Source organism: Sorex araneus, chromosome 11, assembly GCF_027595985.1.
Source record: "Sorex araneus isolate mSorAra2 chromosome 11, mSorAra2.pri, whole genome shotgun sequence".
Taxonomy (NCBI): Eukaryota; Metazoa; Chordata; class Mammalia; order Eulipotyphla; family Soricidae; genus Sorex; species Sorex araneus.
Genome location: NC_073312.1, coordinates 59,166,667 through 59,184,987, shown reverse-complemented (window position 1 = coordinate 59,184,987; position 18,321 = coordinate 59,166,667). Strand labels below are relative to the sequence as shown.

Here is an 18,321-nt window from a genome sequence, read left to right as displayed (position 1 = left end):
ATGCATTTTTAAATTTTTTTAACTCAATTTGGAGCAGAGGGATTGGGCCACACCTTTCAGTGCTCAGGGTTTACTTTTGGCTCTGCACTCAGGGGCCACTCTGAGACAGAGCTCAAAGAACCATACAGGATTCTGGAAGTTGAACCCAGGTCAGTCATGTGCAAGGCAAGTGTCGACCTACTGTATAATCTCCCTAGTTCTTTAAACTCAAATTTCTTTAAGAGGTTCCCATACAAAGAAGGTATTAGGATTATACACCTCATTTTACATGCCATGAACCAGCTGATGTTAGGAGAATGCCATATATATTCTCCTGACTCTGAACCGTCTTATCACCTTATGTTTTTTTTTTTTATCTAAAACGTCTTTCCAGCTCATCCAAGACTATTCCTTCTTCACGGAGATAATTTCTCTTTGAAAAACCTTCAGAAATACTTTCCTTTCACTGATTCAAGCACTTACCTTCTAGAGCCCTAAACTTCAGGGCTATTTTGATCTCTGCAGTGTATAGGGCAGAGTATACAGTAAATAAATATAATCACAACAAAGAACAGCTATGAAAATAATTATTTTTAATAATCTTGAAAGGCAATACCTGTGAATGATGAAGGCTAACCTGCCCAAAAAATAGATCCACTAGAAGAGAAGAGGCTTATAAAATCCATGTCTGGTTATACATAGATCTTTTCCAAAAGACTCAATAAGCCCAAATAGCAGTATTTAACTTCATGTAGTTTCTGGTTTATTTTTACTCTTCCCTTCCTTTAAAATCTGAGTTTTTATTTCAACACACACTCTTGTGGATACCAACAAGAACACAGACACACTACAATCTAATAAACAAAAGAAGAATGTGGGGCAGAGTGATAGTATAGTGAGACATTTGCCTTGCACATGGCTGACCTAGGTTTGATCCCCAGCATCCCATATGGTCCTCTGGTGACCGCCAGGAGTCTGAGTGCAGAGCCAGGAGTAGCCCCTGAGCATCACCGGATGTGAGGGAGGGATGGAGGAAGGAAGGAAGGGAGGGAGGGAGGGAGGGAGGGAGGGAGGGAGGGAAAGATGTGAACTGAACCAACCTCTTTAAAAGAACAGGTACATTCCCTTATACAGAACAATTTGAAAAAAACGTTGATTAGAATTAATCAACTGTTGCTCATAGTCTGCAAATGGTTCCACTACCATTTTCTACTGCTATATTCCACTGATCAGTGGGCCTCCCTGAAGGCCAGAACTTCCTGAAGGTCAAGGAGAGGATGCAGAAGGGTGACCAATCATGAGCAAGTTGGTCTAAAGGTACACTTTTGCGGATCATAGTAGCATGGCACGGGCTTATCAGAAATGACATTAATAAGAAATGAGGGCAGCTGACAAGGACTGCCCTCCACCTCTCAAACCACCAGGTATGTATTTGGAAAAATAGGAAAACTGGGCTGGTCATATATGAAGGTGATTAGTATGGCATTTTGCTGGCTTCTGCACAAGAAATTGAAACAGCATCCTTCACTACCTCCATCAGAAGTGTCATCATGCAAGCCCCAGAAGGATCCTTCTTAGAAAAATTAAGTCTGAAACTACAGCTCACTGGCTCTTTCCCCTTAATACATCTATCTGTCACTGTCACTGTCATCCCGTTGCTCATCGATTTGTTCGAGCGGGCACCAGTAACGTCTCTCATTGAGAGACTTATTGTTACTGTTTATGGCAATATCCAATACGCACGGTAGCTTGCCAGGCTCTGCCACTCGGGCTGGATACTCTCGGTAGCTTGCCAGGCTCTTGGAGAGGGGTGGAGGAATCTAACACGGGTTGGCCGCATGAAAGGCGAACGCCCAACCGCTGTCTTATTTAAAACAGCAACCCTGGATATGAAAAAGAAGCTTCTGGGTGACAGTTCTCAATAATCAAGAAAAGTGTTAAAAGCAACTTACCTTTTGAAAAAAGTCTTCCCCACTTTTTCCTTTTCCTTCAGCAGCAGCTGTAAATTAAAAAAAAAAAGTTTACATTTAAAATTGTTTCTTTTTTCAACTTTTAAGTATTTGGCAAACTTATCAGGTATGAGAAAACAAAAGTAAATAAAATACCGAAGCTCAACACCAGCTAATAAGCCTCCACTCTTACGTAAAAGTGTTAAGAGAATAAAGCACACATTCAATTTTCTATCTTTAGATTTCACATTGCTTTTTTCTGAAGGGGAAAAAAAAAACACCAAAAATCTTCACATAGGATATATATGTTATTGAGACACTTCACAGCGGTATCTGATTACAAAAGTGGAAGGCAACAGATACATAATGCCAACAAGGTGATCTCATTCTTTCAAAGCTAAAGATCCATCTGAACAAATCCAACTACCAGAGTAATCAGCCACAGGGCACTAAGCACTTTCTATCCATCACCACTTTGGGGCACAAAGCTGCTTCTTCAACTGCTGGCTCACTACCCCACAGGGCCCACAAGCAGTGGTGCTATAGGTTACAATGATTATACAATCTACTGGGACTTCAGTTGGCTCTACCTACTAAATTTCAATCCACTAATTTTTCACTCAGGAGATATTTGGGAAAATGGTGACTTTGGTGAAACAATCACTTTTATATCTAAGTGGCATTCTATAGAAAACAGGGTAAACCCTATAGGTACGAAAGTCCTCTAAGTACAAAAGTTTATAGTAACTATGAAAAAACTTTTTTTTTTTTTGCTTTTTTTAGGGTCACACCCGGTGACGCACAGGGGATACTCCTGGCTTATGCACTCAGGAATTAATCCTGGCAGTGCTCAGGGGACCATATGGGATGCTGGGAATCAAACCCAGGGTCAGCCGAATGCAAGGCAAATGCCTTACCCACTGTGCTATCACTCTAGCCCCTGAAAAACTTTTTACTAAAAGGAGACCAGTGACAAAAAGTTAAAATTGCCTTACATGCAGTTGCCTCAAATTACAATTTTCAGAAGACAAACACCAAAAGATTGCACTGACAGGTATAAGGTGAAACAGTGGCTAGCTGACTCTGAGGACAAAAGAAAAATATTAAACTAGAAATCCTGGAAATTGAAGTTTTAAAGATCACCAGGGTACCCCCAAACTCCTGCAGGAAATCTGCCAGAGAGCACTGTAAGCCACATAGACTGACTGGGGTGGGCAGTAGTGGCGTTTCTCATGGGGCCCCAGGGGTATATACCTGAGCTTAAAATTATTAAAGACCACAAAACTGTGGTAAGTCATTGTTAAGTAGAAAATTCAGAATGCAAAGAAATTTTCTCTTCATTTCTATAAAGAACGAGTATTAAAATTTAAAATCTATTTCACCAAATTTAATTTCACAGTTAAATATAAGACATTTTAAAATGTAAAACCATTTTGTATGATTAGCAGTTTTACCATCATCTTTATAATAAAAAAAAAAATAGAGCCAAGTATATTTTTCTGTGATTCCCAAGGACAGTTTGAGGACATCTATTGAAATAAGAGCTAAGGGGCTGGAGCAATAGCACAGCGGGTAGGGTGTTTGCCTTGCATACGGTCGACCCGGGTTCAATTCCCAGCATCCCATATGGTCCCCTGAGCACCGCCAGGAGTAATTCCTGAACACAGAGCCAGGAGCAACCCCTGTGCATCACTGGGTGTGACCCAAAAAAAAGCAGAAAAGAAAGAAGAGCTAAAAGAAATTAAGACATTCAATTTTTCTATAATTTAACAAAATATAAAATAAAATAATATATGGGTAAGTTGAATAATGCGCCCTCAATGAATTTAAGTATATGTTACCTTACATGGGCAAGAGGCATTTCATAGAATAATCCCAAAATGAGATTGCCTGAATTTTCCAGGTGAATTCAATGAAATCGCACAGGCTGTCCTTGTAAGAAGAAACAAGGTCAAAATTCAAGAAGTTAAGGAGTCTGTGGCAGCAGAGAAAGAGAAGGTCGTGCAAACACAGAAGCAGCAGGTGAAAGAGGTGTAAAATCTAGAGATGCTACCTAGTGACTCTGAAGATGAAGGAAGGCACCAAAGCAAGAAACCAAGGCAGGCAGCTGGTCTCCAGTAGCTGGACATCTCTACCCTACGAGCACAGGGAAATACATTTCAGACTTTTGACCTGAAACACTCTAAGATGGTGCATTTCTGTTTGGAAGCCAGTAGCTTATTACAGAAAGGAAAGGAAGCCGACACAGAATGACAAACCATCTCAGTTTCATTTTGCACAAAGACCACATCTCAGTAGCCCAAACTGAGCACAGACATTAAGGTGAGTCACATCTCAACACACAGGTTTATGGACTTAATGCTGCAAATGACTGGCAGCATTAAGTACATAAACCTCTAACTTAAATATACAGCATTAAGTACATAACCCTCTAACTAATACGCCAATATTAATACAAAAAAATAGGGTTCAGAAAAATAGTACAGGGGGTTAGGTGCTTGTTTTACATGCGACAGAACCTGAATTCAGTAACTGGACCCCTAAGCCCTACCAGAAGCAACCTTTGAGCACAGAGCCAGCAGAAAGTCCTGAGAAGCACCAGGTGTGGCCCCAAACTTCAAAAACAAAAAGTAATAAAAAGTTTAAAACCCATAAAGAAAAAAATTGAACAAAAATATCCAAAACTTATTCTTTCCAAATAAACTTGTAAATGGAGGTGATTCCAGTTGGTGGAACCGCACAAGCAAGATAAAAGGCCAGTGACCAAAAGTGCCTTGGGGCACTTTTTTTATACCACCCTTCGGCTATCCAGCTTTGAAGATAAAAACAGTATAGAGGGGCCCCACTAGATGGCCATGAAAAATGCATACCACAGCAGAAAGATCTGGAAAAAATTCTAACACTGAGAAAATTCTTCTTGGAAAACAATGCTCAGAATCAAGAATATTTTCAAAGGTCTATCTAACAAAGCAGATAATTACCCTTCACCCACAGCAAACAACTTGGAATTTATCAGCCTAAATTTCATGATAAGACCACATTTTAATCACAGAAATTTTCCTTAGAACACTTATCTTTGCTCATGACAAATTCATTACACCACAACCTTGAAATGCCCCTCCATTTTTAAGTCCAGCTAAACAAACTTCAGAGAATGGTCTTTCTAAATAATTAAGAAATGGGATAACTTACTTATTTAGAGCCAAACTAAAAATAATTCTGCTCCAGAAAAAAAAAAATGTAGGCTGAATCAGAAACCTGCACCTTTAGCAATCTGAGGATTGATTCCAGGGGAAAAAGGAGGCAGAGAGCAGGAAATGCCAAACTCAGTGGCGACCAAAGCCCTTGGCCTTTTTCATTCCCGATGAAAAAGAAACTCCGAGTCAGAGGCTTACTTTACCCCTAAATCCTGAGAGGTATCCATTTCCCAAATGTCACAAGTGTCCTAGATCACTGTCACAGGTCCAAACCATTCTTGGCTCAAACACTGACAATTCCAGGTAGTGTCATCATATTCCCAATATGCTGGCTTCCCTGCAGGACCTTTGCCGGGGAAGGGCTCAGAGGGCTTAAGGCCAAACTTCACATGTGAGAGCCTCAGGTTCAATTCCCAGACCCTGATGGTCTGTGAAGCACTGTGCCAAAGCTCCCGAGTGCCACTGGGGTATCCTAAAAAGAGAAAAGGAAAAGGAAAAAAAGCGGCCCCTGACTTTTACTGACCCTGCACAAGCAAAGCTGTCAACATTATAAAGTCCAATCAAGGGGAAACAATATTTCACCAAAATATTCTCCCTCCTCAAATGCTAATCCTTGTGGGGTCAAATCTGAAAGGTCAGTCCTCAAGTTTATTCTCAATTCCATAGTATGAAATATAACCCCCTACTGAAGAAGTTAGTGCCAGGGAAAGGGAGGATGAAGAATTTTCCTGTCTCAATATTAACTGAGGAACTTAAAAGATATCCATTTTTCAGGCCAGAAAAGAAGGCATGCTCAGCCAATTACTCCATTTAAGTCCTGTGCTGATGAGCCCAGACAGACATACTCATTCAACTATCCTCATTCAACTACTGCAATGGGAGGTTTTGAACACATGAGCCAATTGATGAGATAAAAATCAAAATTATAATCAAAATTAAAATTCAGTCCTACTGGCAATTTACCCAGCTAGCTCTTCACAGTCACAACTCTATCCAGGCTAAGTTTAGTATTTATCAGTCCTCATTCTGGACAATGCACCAAGACACTTGCACTCCTATGCTCACTGCAGCACAATTCACAACAGCTAAGATCTGGAAACAACCCAAGGGTCCAAGTTCAGATGAATGGATAAGGAAACTGTGGTACATATACACAACGGAATGCTACTCGACTATAAGGTGAAATCAAGCAATTTATCAAAAGATCCCTGGACCCAAAGCACACTGTGCTGAGTAAAGTTAGACAAGAGAGGTGCATATCCCAGAATGATCTCTCTCCTGGGTGGGATGAGAAACATAAGGGAACAACGAATAGCCAAAGGCAACAGAAAATGAGAACTGGCTTACAGAACAGACCAGAGCAGGGAGGGAGGGAGTGAGGGAGGTGAGGGGATACTCCGGTGAGGATGTGGTGTCGGAACATCATATGCAAGTAACTGTACCATTAACAGTTTTGTAAATCATGGTGCCTCAAATAAAAACTTTTATAATAAGAAAAATGATTCACTGTTCTTAGCATGGCTCTAAGTTAGTCTTAGAAACAATGGGTACTACTATAGAGACCATTTGAGATTAATTAGAAAAAATATATATGAGATGTGATACTATCTATCTTGATGCAAACGGTCTCGTTTACAACTGTGTTTGGAAAGAGAATTGATACCAGTAAAATAAACAATGCACACGTGATATCATGGCATTCCTGAACTCTGAATGTGCTGTAACAGTTGTACTGAATCTTCACCCTTTTATATGCTGATAAAAAGCCAGTCTTTTATTATAAGAACACATATATAATGATTTACCAGGCTTTTTTTTTTTTTTGGTCTTTACGGTTTCTGCCTGACATTCCAAAATTTAATTATTTTTATTGTAAAAACCCTGAATTATTCCTGCCAACAAAAGCAATTGTCTTTGTTTGCATGACCCAGAACTCTAGGACTAAATTGCTTCAATACTACTGAAACATGGCTGTCTGATTATGCAGGTAAAGCATTTCATATTTTTAAGCTGAACAATTCACTTCATGTTTATTATAATTTCACAAATGCTTTGCCATATTCTATTTCATATTTTTGCTTCACAAGAAATATGGGATAGCCAAAGCCATAGCCAATAAAAACAGCGCAAGTTGAAACAGGTGTAAACTATTATAGTCCCCCCAACTACAGGGTAAGCCTAGCTAATTACTAAATTAAAGAGGGAAAAGCTAGATTTTAAATTCTTCATAGGGCATATGGAAACTTCTGTTTAAATTTCCTTTTCATCCTAAAATGCTTTTCCATTATAACACCTCATGTTTTATGGTGCCAAAGCTGAAAAACACAAAGACTATGTATATCAGACTTAAAACATAATCGAAATATATTTAAACACCCTTGGTAGGCAATTTTCTTTGCTTTCATGGCATTTGAACAAGAAAAATCAAGTTTAAATTGTGCAAACTAAGAAGCTTCTGAACTTCAAAAGAAACAGTGACTAAAATTCAGAGAGTCCACAGAATGGGAAAGAACATTTACACAATACCCATCTGATAAGGGATTAATATCCAGGATATACAATACACAAGTAGAATGTACAAGAAAAAAAACCTCCAACCCCATCATAAAATGGGGGAAAGAAATGGACAGAAACTTCCTCAAAAAATAAATACAAATGGTTAAAAGGCACATGAAAAAGTGCTCCACATCGCTAACCATCAAGGAGATGCAAATCAAAACAATGAGATGTCATCTCACACCACAGAGACTGGCACACATTCAAAAGAACAAAAGCAAACAGTGCTGGCATGGATGTGGGGAAAAAGGGACCTTCTTTCACTGTTGGTGGGAATGCCAACTGGCCCAGCCTTTCTAGAAAATATGGACATTCCTTCAAATATTGAGCTTCCATATGACCCTGCAATACCACTTCTAGAAATATATCCCGAGGATGCAAAAAAGCACAGTACTGTACCTATGTACTGTACCTATGTACCTACATATCTATGTACCTATAACATCTGTACCTATGTGTTCACTGCAGCACTGTTCACAATAGCCAAAATCTGGAAACATCCCAAGTGCCCTAGAACAGATGACTGGTTAAAGAAACTTTGGTATATCTATCTACACAGTGGAATACTATGCAGCTGTTAGGAGAGATTTAGTTATGAAATTTGCTTATAAGTGGATAGACAAGAAAAGTACCAAGCTAAGTGAAATGAGTCAGAAAGAGAGGGACAGACATAGAAGGACTGGACTCATCTGTGGAGTATAGAATAACATCACATGAGACTGACACCCAAGGACAGAAGACACAAGGGTCAGGAAGACTGCTCCATTGTTGGAAGCCTGCCTCGTGGGCAGAGGGGAGAAGGCAGCTGGAACAGAGAAGCGATCACTAAGAAAATGATGGTTGGAGGGATTGGCTGAGATGGAAAATGTATGCTTAAAGCAGATAAAGGACCAAACATGATGACCTCTCAGTATCTGTATTGCAAACCATAATGCCCCAAAGTAGAGAGAGAGTATGGGGAAAATTGTCTGCCATGGAGGCAGGGGTGGGTTGGAAAGGAGGGGTATACTGGGGTCATTGGTGGTGGGGAATGTGCACTGGTGAAAGGATGGGTGTTTAATCACTGTGTGATTGTAACTCAAACATGATATCTTGTAACTGTATCTCACAGTGATTTAATAAAATAAAAAAGTTTAAATCAGGAAAATATAACAGAATTATTTATATCTGTAAAAATTAAGGGCATTCTTTCCTTTAAAAAATAAAATTAACTATATTATACTTGTAACTGAGATGTTTCTAGTATCTTCAGGTCATCTGATCACTGTCATCCCGTTGCTCATTGATTTGTTCGAGCAGGCACCAGTAAAGTCTCCCATTGAGAGACTTACTGTTACTGTTTTTGGCATATCCAATATGCACGGGTAGCTCTGCCGCGGGGGCTTGATACTCTCGGTAGCTTGCCGGGCTCTCCGAGAGGGGCTGATAAGCAGGTAAGTATCCTGATTCTCTCACAAAATTATTTTACTAAAAATTTAAAACATTAATTTATTGAATTAGTTTAATCTACATGCTGATTCAGTTATACTATGTATTTTATTCTGTTTAGTACAATTTTTAGAAAGCTGCCTTACTCGTCAATTCTATTGAAAAATTAATTCTTAAAAAACCATAAATTATGCAGTTTCAATTTTCTCCCAGAGAATTATTTTATGTTCATGAATGATAGTTAGCACTAACTGGCTTTGCAAAAGTCTGAGAACTGACTGAAGAACTAAAAACATTAATTCTATCTTTAAGTCTTTCATTCTTGATCAAAAACAAGTACCAAAGCCAAATTTTTAAAAACCTATGTTCAAATTATTGTAGAAAATGGTGATATCAAAATGTCATATACCACCATAAATGCCACACTTTTCAGACCTCACCTAAAACTCCCTGCTTCCTTCAAGTTCAGTAAATAAATCAAGTTCCTCTAATGTAAACAAACAAAAATCTTTAAGAGATCGTAAAGGCATTAAGGCACTTGCCAATCCCAAGTATCACATATGGTCCCTCAAGCACCACCAGCATCAATCCCTTGATCCCTTGAGCATAGAGCCAGGAGTAATCTCTGAGAACCATCAGGTGTGTATGTGGGGGGTGGAGAGGGGAACACACACAGGCCTACTGAGAAAAATCAATATAGAAGTCAAATTTTATTTAAAGGTTAAATACAATTCTAAGCAGACTATAAGACAAGATTTACAAAAAGATCTGTTTTGTATAGTTGTGTGCATATACACTGACAATTTCTATGCTAGAAAGAGTAAGACTTAAAAGGCTAACATCAATATATTAGTGTTAGTCAACTGGTGAGGTTAAAAGATCATTTATTTGTTATATTGTTCAGCACACATTTTCCCCAGAAAAGACCAACCCATTTTTCAACTGAAAACAAAAGAACAAGTAAAAACCACTGGAAATTGTTCTCCTTTCCTTTTTATCTGCAAATGAACCATGATTTTTTTCATTACTGGTTTATCATAGTATCATTTTCAGCCTGTAATATAGAAGCAATCTGGCAAAAGTTTAAAATTTAAGTATGGACAAAGAGATAGCATGACTAATGCAATTATCAAATATGGGTAAGGAAAATTTGATAAAATCATACCAAATAAAGAATATCACAGGCTTTTAATTAACCTCGAACTTTTACTGTTAAAACACTGTACAGCTCTCAGCAAAGATGTTTTGACAACATCTGCCTGCAGTAAAGGCTCCACAAACGGAAATACTCAATACTAAAAAATACCCCTGTGATTCACATCTGAATAGCTAGCTAAAAGGGGGGAAGAAGTGTATGTATACATTTCTACTTATAGGCACATTTTAGAAGACCACTATTAAATTACATGAAAAAAACTGCATTATTAATTTACAACATCCTAAAGTTGGTACTGACTAGACTATAAAAGAGAAGAGGTGGGTGACTGAACAAAAGCATGAGCCATGAAGTAAAAACTACACCAATAATCTAAAACATCCTTGGAGGCTGTTTTCTAAACAAACAATTTCTAAACAATTTACTAAACCTTTTTCATGCTATACATTTAAAAATGAGGACTGCAGGGGCTGGAGCGATAGCACAGCGGGTAGGGAGTTTGCCTTACACGCGGTCGACCCGGGTTCGATTCCCAGCATCCCATATGGTCCCTTGAGCACCGCCAGGAGTGATTCCTGAGTGCATGAGCCAGGAGTAACCCCTGTGCATCGCCAGGTGTGACCCAAAAAGCAAATAAATAAAAAAAAAAAAAATGAGGACTGCAAGGCATTTTTTCTTTTTCACACATTTCTCAAAACAGTAAAGTTCTGCTGATATTCCAGAATATCAGCAGATATTAGAGAAAATCTTGAAGGTGTGCCACACCAGGGCACAGAAGCAGCCTTGAGCAAAGACCAGCTTTTCTCTCAAATCTACAGGCTCGTAACTTCAAAAAGCATCTATGCACTCATTAGGTGCATATATATTTAGGAGTGTAAGTTCTTCCTGCTGTACAGATCCTTTGATCAATAAGAAATGACCTTCACTGTCTCTTGTGACCTTCTTCAGTCTGAAATCAATGTAGTCTGATACCAGAATGGCCATCCCACCTTTTTTATTGGAGGTATTTTCCTGTAGAATTATTTTCCAGCCTTTGACTCTGAGTCTGTGTTTGCTATGACTGTTCAGATGTGTTTCTTGCAGACAGCAGAATGTTGGGTTCAATTTTCTGATCTATCCTGGCACTCTGTCTTTTAATTGGTGTGTTTAGTCCATTGATGTTGAGAGAGATTATTGTTATTTTGTCCTATCTTTCTGCCGATGTTTGGTGTATGCTTCCATATGACCCTGCAATCCACTTCTGGGAATATATCTCGAGGATGCAAAAAAGCACAGTAGATATGACATCTGTACCTATATGTTCATTGCAGCACTGTTCATAATAGCCAAAATCTGGAAACATCCCAAGTGCCCTAGAACAGAAACTTTGGTACATCTACACAGTGGTTAAAGAAACTTTGGTACATCTACACAGTGGAATACTATGCAACTGTTAGGAGTGATGAAGTCATAAAATTTGTTTATAAATGGATAGACATGGAGAGTATCATGCTAAGTGAAATGAGTCAGAAAGAGAGGGACAGACATAGAAGGACTGGACTCATTTGTGGAGTATAGAATAACATCACATGAGGCTGACACCCAAGGACAGTAGATAGATACAAGGGCCAGGAGGATTGCCCCATAGCTGGAAGCCTGCCTCATAAGAAGAGGGGAGAAGGCAGCTGGAATAGAGAAGGGATCACTAAGAAAATGATGGCTGGTGGAATCGGTTGGGATGGGAGATGTGTGCTGAAAGTAGATAGTGGACCAAACATGATAACCTCTCAGTATCTGTATTTCAAGCCATGATGTCCAAAAGTAGAGACAGAGTATGGGGAATATTGTCTGCCATGGAGGCAGGGGCAGGGTGGGAAAGGGGGGTGTATACTGGGGATATTGGTGGTGGGGAATATGCACTGGTGGAGGGATGGGTGTTTAATCACTGTGTGATTGTAACCCAAACACGAAAGCTTGTAACTATCTCACGGTGATTCAATAAAATTTTTTAAAAATTAAAAATTAAAAAATAAGCATCTGTGGCTGTCAAATATTGGAAAACAAATATACACAAAAATCTGAGAATGACTAAATTACATTAGTCATTGCCTCAAGCAACATAACTTGAACTATTCAAGCAAGTCTAGCTAAGAGTTTATTTAGTCTTCAATTCTTTGGCCTGATAATGAAGACTTCCTTGTGTAGTAATGACTAACAAACATCAACAAATTCCCAGCCCAACCGATTAACAGAAACTTTGGTCCTCCTTAATATCCTGCTTTCAGGCCCTATTTCTTACATAAGCATCCCCGGAGGTAACACTCTGGTCTGGGGTCAGGAATACTAACTGACAGCTCTGAGTATATGTATGTAATACACTTTGTTAATTAATATGCTTCTGTTTTATCAGAAGTTGGCCTTCATATGGTTCACAGAGAGCTATAGTGATAATTTTATAGAGCTATACTGTCCTGGAGAACAGCTACTAGTGACTACTTGAGCACTTAACCTGTGGTGAATCTGAATCCAGATGTCTCCAAGTGCAAATTACACATTGCATGGCAAAGACTTAGTATGAGAAAAGTGTTTTTTAAGACCATATGCTGAAATGATACAATTTTATATATTGGATTAAAACCATTATTAAAATTAATCTCATCTGTTTTGTTTTACTCTCTCATGCAGTTATAAAGCCTTAAATTACACTTGTGTCTCACATTACATTTCCATTGTGCAGTACTATTATGGAGGATAATAATTTACTTTGTCGTTATCCAAAGAGAAATAAAAATGATTCAAGCAGAAAGCATAGTTACAGGTCACAAGACTAAAAACAAAAAAATATTTCCAAACAGAAGGAATTGGCTGCTTGAAATCAAAGCTGTATCTGACTTATGCTCCTGAAACCATTTTTGAGGAAGGGAAGAAGGATTGGCTAGTACTTCTTAGGGCAGTAGGAGGGTTAAAACTTAGAATAACACAAATAAAATAAAAAACATTAATAACCATTTCCTTAATATCCAGCTTTGGACCAAGTCAAAACCATGAAACTATTTAAAAGTTTATGAGGATGGTTATTTAATGGAATGAATGTTATACTTCTTTTGTATTTGTAATAACATGGCAATGAGGCAAGTCAACTTGTTTTAAATAAGAACCAAATGTGTTCCAGGCACATTTAAAGTTCAAGTTATATGGTGAAATCTACAAAGCCGTCTGTTTTTGCCTTCTCTCCTCCAAAATGGGTATGGTGGGGTGGGAGCCCAGGGACACAAAAATGTGGGTTTTTAATCAGGGCTACTCCAATTAATCTTAATGCTAAAAGACTCATTTATTGATTCATTTATATAAAAATTATTTAACACCTGTGGCTTGTAGGAAGGAGATCAAAGTTGTGAAATCAGAGATACCATAAGGTTCCCCTCTACTTTTGCAACTTAATGATATAACTGCAAGTTGGTGACCGAGTCTCCCTGGCTGATTTTACCTCTAGAATATGGAAATAAGCACTCTATAAACAGTTAATAAATGGAAGTCATCAATCTTGACCTCAGAGAACATCTTATTCAACTGTATCATCTTTGAAGAATAAAAATGACAACACTCTAAGTGACTGACCATTACAGATAATAAAAACTCAAATAATGAACATGGCAGAAAGCTTTTGAATTACTAATGTGGAAAAGGACTCAACACAAGGTTATGGGGAAAGTGAATTCTTGGACAAAGAGTATGCTGTGAAACCCTGTATCTGTAAAATACTTGGGTTTCATTCTTATCTGCCTGAGAGCACACAAAATTGCACCTGTTCTGTTATGTCAGCAAAGGGAAGGGGAACCTCCAATCACTGGGGGTGTGAAAATTTCAAGCTGACTCACACTGACTGTTTACCAAAAAGTATCAGCCTGCAGAGCAGTGTTTAGAAATAGGAGGCGTTTTCTATTGACACAGGATGGAACAGTGGTGCAGACATTTCAAGTCGAGAGCACCTCAGCTCACTAAAGAAATGTTCCAGCCTTTATGCTAATATCCCCTGTTGAGCAATACCAGAACTGTTTTTCACTAGATGAACATATAAACTGTGACTATATCACTGTCCATTTCTATGCTATATGACTTAGATTCACTAAATGGTCATGAAAAATACTTGTTTAGAATTAAAATTTGATCCAGTTATTCCACATGTTCAGTTCTTTTCTGTTGCTGTTTTGGGGCCACACCCAGCAATGCTCAGGAGCTCTGCACCCAGAAATTACTTCTGGCAGTGCTTGGGAGACAATATGGAATGCCAGGGAGTGAAGCCGGGTCGGCCGCAGACAAGGTAAATGCCCTACCTGCTGTACTATTACTTTGGGCCCCCACATATCCAGTTCTAATGAATAGTACAATTCAAATCCACAGATGAGGCAATTCTGCATTGGAGACTACAGTGTGATGAGATGGCCACGCAGCAGTTGTTCGTCTTGAAATCACTGGCAACCAAGGTTCTCTCCTTTGTTGATAGAGATTAGGCAACAAATCACACCAAAGCAGAAGTTTAGTGCCTCACTCTAAAAGAATATGCGGCTGGAAAGTCAATGAAAATGACAAGGAAAAAGAAGATGAGAGGAAGAAAGGGTAACAGGGTAACAAGAGAAGGAACAAAAGGAAAGAGTTAAAAAAAGGGGGGAGGGGGCAAAGAGTAGTACAAAGGTTAAGGTGCTCATTATGGAGCTTGCCTTACATGCAATTGACCCAGGTTCAATCCTTGGCATCTCATATGGTCCCTCAATCAATCCAAAAAGTGATTCCTGAGCAGAGAGTCAGGAGTAAGTCCTGAGCACTGGCTGGGTGCAGTCCCAAAATAAAAAATAAAATTAAAATTAAAGGAGGCTAAGGAGGAAGGAAAGTAGAAAGAACAGAGGACAAAAAAAAGGAGACTAATGGAAGAAGCTCAAGGAGACAATGGAAGAGGAGGGTGGGAGATGGCTGCAAGACGGAGGCGAAGGAGCACAGAAGACAGAGAAAGGAACATAAGGAAGGCTTGGGTGGGCAACAGGGGAAGGCAAGGGGAAAGACATTTTTAACAATCTTGTAAATGAAAAGTATAACAAAATAACACAATTCTATCCAAGACTGGGAAAGATTTTAAATTCTCCCAAAAAAGAGAACAAGACAACATAAGAAGGAAAGATTATTTTCAAAAATCAAGCCAAGAGTCAAAAAAACTAACTGAAGTTCCAGAGAGAAAACATAATCTCTGAAATAGATAGGGAATATCAAGAGAAATAAGATAAAATATTTCCAGAGTTAGTTCCCCAACTCCTGGCAGGAGCAGCAGTTGTATACTACCAGGTAAGGAACTAAGCCAAGAAATGAAAGACACTTTCTTGAACATAAGAAGTGGGAAATTAAGTACAGGAAAAGGGGGGAGAGAAAATTCTCAGGATGGAAGCAAAAAAATTTTATATCTTGGATATTAGAGAAGTTCCAAGATGACAGCTGTGCAGCTAGCTACCCCAGAAGGCAGACGGTTGGGGATAAAGCAACACAACAAGCTTCAGGTTTAACTAACATCTTGACCATGTAGGAAATTCTACTGAAGTTTATAGAGGGTGTAGAAAGAATTTGTGATAGATATATTTTTTTAATTAAGTTTAGAAAAGAAAGTGCTGGTGGAAGGAAAACTAGCACGTATTAACTCTGGAGAAAACAAAATTCTAACCAAAAAGGGGAAGGAAATCTTTTAACTCCTTGGGATTTATCAGGGAGCAACAACACACATAAAGTGAATACTAAATACCGATTTAATCAATACTTTTAATTTGGCTATATTAAGCTAGAAGAGAGCAGGAAGGGAGAAAACTAAATCCTTTCTACTACACAATAGTATAAGGAAAAAGTCTGAAAATGGAGAAATAAAAATTGATTTATAAGTGGTAAAAACACAAGAAGAAATGGCTCAAAAAGTGTAAGGAACTAAAGAAGCCTTCCTAACAATTTTTAAACTATATGCAAGCATCATTTGATAATTTTGATCTACAAGCTAACTTTGGTAACTGGTCATGAGAAAAGTAAAGATAATGTTCTTTCATGATTTGTTGAGATAAATATTTCTGCTTAACTTTTTTCTTGACTTCACAATATTTATTAACATTAAGTTCACAGTAACATTTCATATTAAGAGATTCTGGCTCAAAAAAGATTCTGGCTCATGTAGGTGACAGCCATACTTCAGAGATTCCCATCCAGACCTCCACAAGGCCAACATCTCCATTTCCCAGTGCAAGCAAAAGTTATGTTACACTAAACTGGAAGGAGTACAACAACAGTGTATCTAAGAAATCAATGTATATCCCATTAGTTTCAAGCTCCTTTATGACAAAAACCTGAAACACAAAGTAAGCACAGATGCTGTTGGGTAAATGACACTGACATATATGCAAAGCAGAGTTGTCACAACCCTCCAATCTGTAAAAACAAAACAAAAACCCTAAACATCTGCAAATCACAATAAAGCAAAGCACAAGAAAACGAGGTAGGCCTGCAACATAAATATCAGACTATGAAACAACAGAAAGAAGCTGTCAGAGGCTATGGTGCCGCCAGCAGGTCAACCTGTACCTGCAGGGCGAGTGTATCAGGCCAGCATGTCAATCTGTACCTGCAGAAAGAGTGCATCCGCAGCCTGATGGTGCCTTCAGGCTTCCAGCTACCCCCAAATTGCTACTGTGCCTTTGGCCAGATCCCAACAACTTGGGGAAAAAAGTTTACCAAAAAATTAAACGGCCAAAAGTTAGGTGTGTGGGCCACACCCACAAACCACCTCTGGTTCAGCTACACAAGCTCATTTATTGGCCTTATTTCAGAGACCCATAAATCTCAAAAGAGATTAAAAGCTGCAGTTAATCTTGGACTTGCACATGGCTGAACAGACGTGAAAGCACTGGCAGTCACCCCCACAAACCAACTTCAGCGCCATGTAAAATCTATGTAAAATCTACTACCAGCCTTGCTTCAGAGACCCAAAAATAAATCTTGAAAGAGATCAAAAGCTGCAGTTAATCTCAGACTTTTACTCCCCACGCATGTAAATGTTACATGCGTGGGGAGTAAAAGTGAACAGATCAGAGTAAATCACAGGGGGTGGGGAGTTTTGACTGATACCCACCCCCAAGCAGAGCCCCTAGCAGCCACTTGCTTCCACAATCCCAAATTGCTGCCATACCCCAGCCTGACTCCACCATCTGAGGACAGACCTCACCAAAATACAATCTGCTGAAAATTCGGGTATGCGTGCTTTGTGACTGAAATCTCCAGGCCTTCTCAGGGTCGGGATGGGCTACCTCCCCTCCACCTCCCTGTACTTCAGGAAGCCTCAGCAGTCACATCCACACCTGAAAGCAGCCACCCAACTGAAAAGCTACTCCAGCCTTACAGTCCTGATAAAAGTACTGAATGCCCTGAACAAACACCATGACCTCTTGGCACCTGTATTGCAAACCACAATGCACAAACACCATTGAAACAGTGAGCAAAAAGGGGAGGCTGGGGGTGGTGGTGGTTGGTAATTGGGGAATGGTGGTGGGAAACAGGGGACATTGATGGTGGAAGATGTACACTGGTGGAAGGATAGGTGCTGGATCATTGTCTGACTGAAACCCAATTATGAACAGCTTTGTAATGGTCTATCTCATGAATATTCAATTAAAAAAAATTTAAGCAATGTGGGGTTCATGCCCAGTTCAATCAGCTAAATCAGTGGCTGAATAAATAGCAATACTCCTACATTTATAAAAGAAAAAAACTGCTGTTTTATCAATATAAACCTCAGGAAAGCAGTGGCAAAGCTCAAAGGTTCCACTGTACAGCTTTCCCCAGTGAAGTAGTACTATCAGGAAAGAATAGTGGCATAAAGATTGTACCTAAATATACATGATAACCTTTCAGTACTTGTATGCAACTCATAATGCCCAAAAGAAAGAAGAAAGAGAAAAAAGCAAAGTGTCTGCTATAGAGGCAGACTGAAGGTAAGGGGTTGAAGGAAGGAAACTGGGGACATTGGTGGTGGAAAATGTACACTGGTCGGGGCTGGAGC

At 39.0% G+C, this 18,321-nt stretch overlaps 1 protein-coding gene across 1 annotated transcript in view; it reads right to left on the bottom strand.

The window, feature by feature from the left end:
• LOC101555532 (protein bicaudal C homolog 1) overlaps positions 1 to 18,321 on the bottom strand; it is a 344,568-nt gene that overhangs the window by 233,780 nt on the left and 92,467 nt on the right. The window contains exon 2 of the mRNA XM_055119361.1: positions 1,932 to 1,978. Coding sequence (XP_054975336.1) covers positions 1,932 to 1,978 — 47 coding nt within the window. The remainder of the gene's footprint in view (positions 1 to 1,931; positions 1,979 to 18,321) is intronic.